This window comes from Lucilia sericata, unplaced genomic scaffold, assembly GCF_015586225.1.
Source record: "Lucilia sericata isolate MDLA Ls3-8-SP2 unplaced genomic scaffold, ASM1558622v1 Contig001201F_arrow, whole genome shotgun sequence".
NCBI lineage: Eukaryota > Metazoa > Arthropoda > Insecta > Diptera > Calliphoridae > Lucilia > Lucilia sericata.
In genome coordinates, this window is record NW_023995164.1 from 139,782 (window position 1) to 147,151 (window position 7,370).

Genomic DNA, 7,370 nt, shown 5'->3' on the forward strand with positions numbered 1-7,370 from the left:
GCGATTGTATGTCTGATAAGTAGGTTGTATGATGACATTATCATATATTTCAGTTGCCGTATGAGCCAACAAATTTAATATTCTTGTTTCTTAAACTGGGTCAATTTGCAAAATGTTAAACAAGGAAATTTCTTAAAATAATGAGAATACAAGCCAGATATTTAAATTGAATTTTGTTTGCGTTGTTATTAAATTTATTTAGAAGATAACTATAAGGTATTTAAAGAAGTTTGTGAAAAGTCTTCTTGTTTTCTTATTTATGGCCAAAATCTAAACAAAGACATTCGAGGCTGCAGTTAATAAGGAAATATAAAGCAAGACTTCGCTTTTTTAATCTCCGGAACTCAAAATGTTTAGCACTTTAACGAGACCGAAAACAAGCCTTTTATTTATACTGAGTCTGTGCCACAATTTGTAGTCACACTTTCTAAGGATCTTTACAAATAACTGTCCGTTTTTACCTTCGCTCTTGAAAGACTTAATTCCCAATCGGTCAATGTTTGTTGGTATATTCAGCAACATCCTGTGTCAGTTAGGAAGAGCTTTCAACGAAACTGCTACAACTAACAAGAAATCCATAGAAAGATTTGTGGATAACTTAATGAAAAATTGTTTAGCATCATTAAATGTGAACAATTTAATCTTAGGAAAACTACTTTCACTCTCACTCAATAAGTATCATGGAAAGTTTACAAACAAAACTTGAGTATTTAAAAACGTTAGCTACATTAAGGCCTAATAAAGTGTAAAGGTCCAAACAAATAACATCTTAAGACAAGTTAGGAACACCAACAACTTCACTCACTTTAAAAAACAAAGAACAAACAATCAGAGTCCTATAACAATACATCAAGGAGGAAGCAATACAACAACAAGAACGAATTGATGCAAAACCTACAAAGTCATGCGTCGTTTTATGGCAACCATGCTGAAAGCATTTATAAAAGTCATGGGCAAATAAATAAAACTGAAAATTTGTAAATGATGCCAAAAAAAAAACTAAAGACAAAAAATTATCACCAAAAAATGTGTAAATCACAAAGGGAAAGTTATTGGAAGTTTAACAATATGCTTGCAAATAAAATTAAAAGAATACTACTTAGCTTTATGAAAAGTAAAACAATAATTACGTTTTAAGTAAATTGAAAAAAGATAAGTGCAAAATTATTTTAATTTATGCAAAAATGTTTTTTTATTACACGGAAGAAACGCGGCAGACAAGTTTTTTAAACAACCACTCTCCAGCAACAAATTCCAGCAAAAACACCACAATTGTTTATTTAATTTTATAACAATTAATAATTTATAGTAATATTTTAATTCACAAATTACACTAAAATTTGGCAATTATTTGTAAATTACAAGAATTTAAAACCTTAGCAAAAACTATTCAGTTGTAAGAAAAAACACAAACACACAAACAACATAAATTATTTTCTTGTTTTTTCTTTCTTCCTCGGCAGACAAGTTTTTTTTACAACAAACACGCTCCACCAAAAAACACCACACTTTTTTGATTTAATTTCTTTAAAACAATTAAAAACTTATAGAAATATTTAATTCACAAATTACTTAAATATTTGGCAATTATTTGTAAATTACAAGAATTTGTAATTTGAGAAAAATTCAGTTGTTTTTAAGAAAAAACACAACACACACAAAACAAAGAGCTGCGCCGACAAATTTTACAGCGTCGCTGATTGAAACATTTCGACGGCGTTTTTCAGTTGTGTTATTCAAATTTTCAACGATATTAAAAATTATGAATAACCCTTTAAGACTGAAATGGAAAAACGTATAATAGATCATTTCATTGATACATATCGACTATAGTTAGTAATCGGGCTGTATATTTGCATTTGATGGAAATCAGTGTTTTCGAAAATATTAATTGAAACTTACATTCATTCATGGGTAAGAATTCTCACATATATATGTACATGTATATCATATGAAAGGCATAAATGTTGCACAGTGGTATAGGAAAAAAAAAGAGGGAAATAATTCGGTAACTTCTAAACGGTTAATCCGATTTTAATGAAATTTGGTGTGCACAAAGAGGAGGTGTTGTCGAGTTTAGGTTTTTGAATTTGGACCTTATAGGCCAACCAGGGGCCCGGCGGGGGGTCCTCAAATTAGGACACCTCGGCTATGTTAAATTTTTAAAACGATCCTATTTCTTCATTTGAGTTCCGATTTAAAAAAAATTTCGTATATAGAATCTCCTCATCGAGCACTATAAAAAATGTCGTCGTAGCAGTAAATTATCTCTTATAGTTTAGGAGATATTCGCATTTGAATATTAAAATTTTAAAATTTTTACCGTCCTTACTTTAGTTTTTTTGATAATAGCAGGTCCAAATATTTCCGATTTTCGCCATTTTTTTTATTTGCTTAACAACAAGTTTATATACCAAGCAGTGAAAGAATTATGTAAAAATCATGACTGAGTCCAAAGTTATAGGCATTTAAATTTAAAAAATTAAAAAAAAGGCGATTTTTTGTCATTTTTTTGGGAAAAAAGTATCTTTTTCTTTTTAAGTTATCTAAAAAGTTTCTAAGAAGATGTATATAGAATTTATACTTTTTGGAAAGCTGACTTTACATAAAATACGATAAATGAAACAAAACCTAAAAATTTTTGATACCGAGGGGACCAGGTCCATCCAAAAAAACCCTATTTTTTATGGAAAATTAAATTTTGAGCAAAAATTCTCAAATCGCATAGTCGATATCAAATTATAGTGACCTGTTTTATATGACCCAATAAGTTCTTAATCATTTTGTAACGGGTTTCGATAACCCCGCCCCTGGTATGGATATAATAGGCAAAAAACCAAAAAATCCCATTTTTGGGATTTTTTAAAACTTTTTTGGGAATTCCGGGATTTCTAATAAGAAAATTCGAAATTTTTATTTAATTTTGGATTTTGAGTAAAAAAATCTACCTAACTGTAAAATTTCATCAAAAAATATTCATAAATAAAATTTTTATTGCAATTTGAAAAATTTGTATCTTCGCAAAAACTGAATAAAAAACATTTTTTAATTTTTTTTAAAAAAAGTATTCCGCGAATTTTTTAATTTTCAAAAATTATATACAGTTTTGAAAAATAGACAAAATTACCTTTCCATTGATATATAACATGCCTACCTAATGTTTTTTAAGTGACAAATTAATTAGGGAAAACTCAACATCTTTTAGAAAATTTACCTAGCACTATTATTTTCATCCATATATGTAAAATTTAAGAGTTAACCTTATGGATGAAAATAATAGTGCTAGGCAAATTTTCTAAAAGATGTTGAGTTTTCCCTAATTAATTTGTCACTTAAAAAACATTAGGTAGGCATGTATATATCAATGGAAAGGTAATTTTGTCTATTTTTCAAAACTGTATATAATTTTTGAAAATTAAAAAATTCGCGGAATACTTTTTTTAAAAAAAATTAAAAAATGTTTTTTATTCAGTTTTTGCGAAGATACAAATTTTTCAAATTGCAATAAAAATTTTATTTATGAATATTTTTTGATGAAATTTTACAGTTAGGTAGATTTTTTTACTCAAAATCCAAAATTAAATAAAAATTTCGAATTTTCTTATTAGAAATCCCGGAATTCCCAAAAAAGTTTTAAAAAATCCCAAAAATGGGATTTTTTGGTTTTTTGCCTATTATATCCATACCAGGGGCGGGGTTATCGAAACCCGTTACAAAATGATTAAGAACTTATTGGGTCATATAAAACAGGTCACTATAATTTGATATCGACTATGCGATTTGAGAATTTTTGCTCAAAATTTAATTTTCCATAAAAAATAGGGTTTTTTTGGATGGACCTGGTCCCCTCGGTATCAAAAATTTTTAGGTTTTGTTTCATTTATCGTATTTTATGTAAAGTCAGCTTTCCAAAAAGTATAAATTCTATATACATCTTCTTAGAAACTTTTTAGATAACTTAAAAAGAAAAAGATACTTTTTTCCCAAAAAAATGAAAAAAATCGCCTTTTTTTAATTTTTTAAATTTAAATGCCTATAACTTTGGACTCAGTCATGATTTTTACATAATTCTTTCACTGCTTGGTATATAAACTTGTTGTTAAGCAAATAAAAAAAATGGCGAAAATCGGAAATATTTGGACCTGCTATTATCAAAAAAACTAAAGTAAGGACGGTAAAAATTTTAAAATTTTAATATTCAAATGCGAATATCTCCTAAACTATAAGAGATAATTTACTGCTACGACGACATTTTTTATAGTGCTCGATGAGGAGATTCTATATACGAAATTTTTTTTAAATCGGAACTCAAATGAAGAAATAGGATCGTTTTAAAAATTTAACATAGCCGAGGTGTCCTAATTTGAGGACCCCCCGCCGGGCCCCTGGTTGGCCTATAAGGTCCAAATTCAAAACCTAAACTCGACAACACCTCCTCTTTGTGCATACCAAATTTCATTAAAATCGGATTAACCGTTTAGAAGTTACCGAATTATTTCCCTCTTTTTTTTTCCTATACCACTGTGTGTTGTCTATAATATTTAGTGTGATATCAGGATATCGATATATTCAATAAAAGTCTGAAATTCGACCCTGGTTCTCAGTCGAAGGGATCATGTATATCAATCGAAAAAATATCAAAGGAGAACCATACAGTGCGACCAATTGGCTGGCTGTCCTTGTGCGCAAGGTAAAGGTCGCAATTTTAAATATAATTTTATTTATTTATATTTTTGGCACTACCGCTTTTTGTCTGTGGCTTTTGAGCTCATAATTATGTTAAATATAACTGTATCTCGACAAAAAGGGACTCCATCAAACTTTTTGTTTTTAGCTGGCATTCACTAGGCAGTGATAACATATAAAATCATTACAGAATTGCCATAATGAAATGTTTTTATTATGACAGCTAGCAGTTTACGTCAATTTATATTCTTATAAGAAAAGAAAAAAAACAAATAGAAAAAAAACGAAGTCAAATAAGAAAATTTTAAAGAAATTTTCTCAATGTTTTTGGCAATTTGAATTGTTTTCCATAATTAAATTTAACTGTTATTATTAAAATTTCAAAGCTTATGGTGTGTTGTTTCATGTTATTGTAAAGAAATTAAATATTTTACATAGTTGTTAATAAAAAAATGGATGACAATTTATGGTAAGTTGTGAAAAAAATTAGAGACAAATATGCAATTTGTAAATTTCTTATCTCTATTTGCTAGTTTGTGTGTAGGTTTTGTTAAAAGATAATAAATAATGTAACAAAGATAGTCGATTGATTCCTTGGCCTACAAATATTTTTGTTAATAATGTTGCCAAATATGAGTCATTTTATAAAAAAGTTTTGTTTCTTACATTCCTCTCTCTTTGTAGGCTCATAGAATTGGAGTCTGCTCTATTGGACGACTGCAATGTCAATGACATTTATGCGATATGCCAAGGTAAAGCCATACCTGAGGCCCTTAGACCAGATGTATGGCAAGTGTGTCTGGATGTAAGACACAAAAGTGACCAGATGTCTCTATTTAACGAAATTTACGACTTGCCTTTTCAAAACAAATTACGTGAAGACTGCCACAAAATGGTGGAACGTATAGGCAATGATGACGAGGATAAAGTATCGGTTTTATCGGATCTAGAATCAATATTAACATTTTATTGCAAAAATCGTAATCTTCAATATGAAAGCGATAATGGTTGGATTGAGTTGCTGTTGCCGTTGTTGGCTTTAAAACTAAATCGTTCCGATACCTACAATCTCTTTGAAGCCATACGTGACACTTATATACCCAAGGGCTGCAAACCAAAAGGAAATGTTTTCCATGTCTTTCGCTTGCTAATACTTTATCATGATCCGGAGTTATGTACCATGTTGGATACCAAAAAGATTTCTCCCGACTTGTATTCGCAGCAGTGGTTTCAATGCATATTTGCCTCTAGCTGTGGTTTGTCCGTGATACTTTCCATGTGGGATTTGTATTTCCAACATGCTGATCCATTTTTGGTATTTTTCTTGGGTTTGATTATTCTAATCAATGGCGAGATCAAATTTTGGCCATGAAAGATGCTCCCAAAGAAAGTATTATTAAATTATTATCCAATATGCCTTGTGCCTTGGATACCGATGATGTAGTTGATTTTTGCTCATTGGCTCAATACTATTCAATGAAAACACCCAGTTCATTTAAAACTGATTTCCTTAAGGCTTTGTATGGTAAACAAAACGAAAAGAGAACCCAAGAGGAACCCTGTCTAGTGTCACAGGTGAGGAGAAATACATATTTTTAAAATCCCATTTATAAAATTGAATATTTTTTATAGGCGCTATGTCTTCCCGTTTCCGTTTATGAATTAGTAGAAAATTCATCGATTGATCTAACATCACCGGATGCTGTACGCTTCTTTTTAGTTGACTGTCGGCCAGCAGATCAATACAATGCCGGCCATCTTTCTACAGCTTTTCATTTAGATTGCAATTTAATGTTGCAAGAACCGGTAGCATTTGCTACCGCCGTCCAAGGCTTGTTATCAGCTCAACGTCAATCAATAGAGGCCAATTCAAATGCTGGTGGTGAACATTTATGTTTTATGGGCAGTGGTCGCGTCGAGGAGGATCAGTATACACACATGGTGGTAGCCTCATTTCTGCAAAAGAACACCCAATATGTGTCACTGCTTAGTGGTGGCTATAATGCCATACATGACTATTTTGGTGATCATATGGCTGATTGTCTAGAGGATCATGATCCTAAAAAATGTATGGTATGCTGTAAGAGTAGTTCTACAGAAATTCAGGGCGTACAAATGAGATCTAAGGCAGGACAAGCAAAAAGAGATGCAAACAGTAAACAAGGTTCTTCATCGGATTTCTTTAATCGCTTCTCCCAAGTGATGAAATTGAAATCGGCCGAAGTTAAAGGTAAACTATTAGACATTATTGTGAATCCTACAAATGGTGCTAGTGCCACAACAGCCACCGGTGAGGCTGGTAGTCAAGCAGCTGTACAACAACGTCATGTCTCGGCAGCCGATAGAAATGGTAAACGTTATCGCAACGTGGCTCCAGTTTTCAGTATTGATGACGAACACGATGGTGACTTGGAAGGAGAAAATAATATACAAGACGATAACCGGGATTCACCCGCAAATGCGGCAACAAAATTACCTGGTGATGCTAAAGAAATTGTCACCTTAAATAACTATTTAAAATCTCCCGACATTATGAACGCCTTTAAATGTCAAGAAGTGCACATCAATGGTTATATGTATGACTCGCATTTGATTATAACACCCACCCATTTGATAGTATTACGTGAATTGGGCAAGGGTCAGGCGCAGATTATAGTACGACGACCTTAGCGAGTATTGTTAAA

At 31.2% G+C, this 7,370-nt stretch overlaps 2 protein-coding genes across 2 annotated transcripts in view; one reads left to right on the forward strand and one right to left on the reverse strand.

The window, feature by feature from the left end:
• Positions 1 to 1,674, reverse strand: part of LOC119610468 (protein pinocchio) — a 51,588-nt gene extending 49,914 nt beyond the window's left edge. Inside the window, exon 1 of the mRNA XM_037965691.1 lies at positions 1,100 to 1,674. The gene's annotated coding sequence lies outside the window, so the exon portion shown is untranslated. The remainder of the gene's footprint in view (positions 1 to 1,099) is intronic.
• Positions 1,675 to 4,921: 3,247 nt separating this feature from the next.
• LOC119610466 (TBC1 domain family member 23-like) lies at positions 4,922 to 7,356 on the forward strand. Its single transcript, XM_037965689.1, is given in 4 exon segments — positions 4,922 to 5,155; positions 5,371 to 6,035; positions 6,038 to 6,261; positions 6,319 to 7,356. Coding segments are annotated over 4 exon segments (1,944 nt in total). The 5' UTR covers positions 4,922 to 5,138.
• The last annotated feature ends 14 nt before the right edge of the window (positions 7,357 to 7,370 follow it).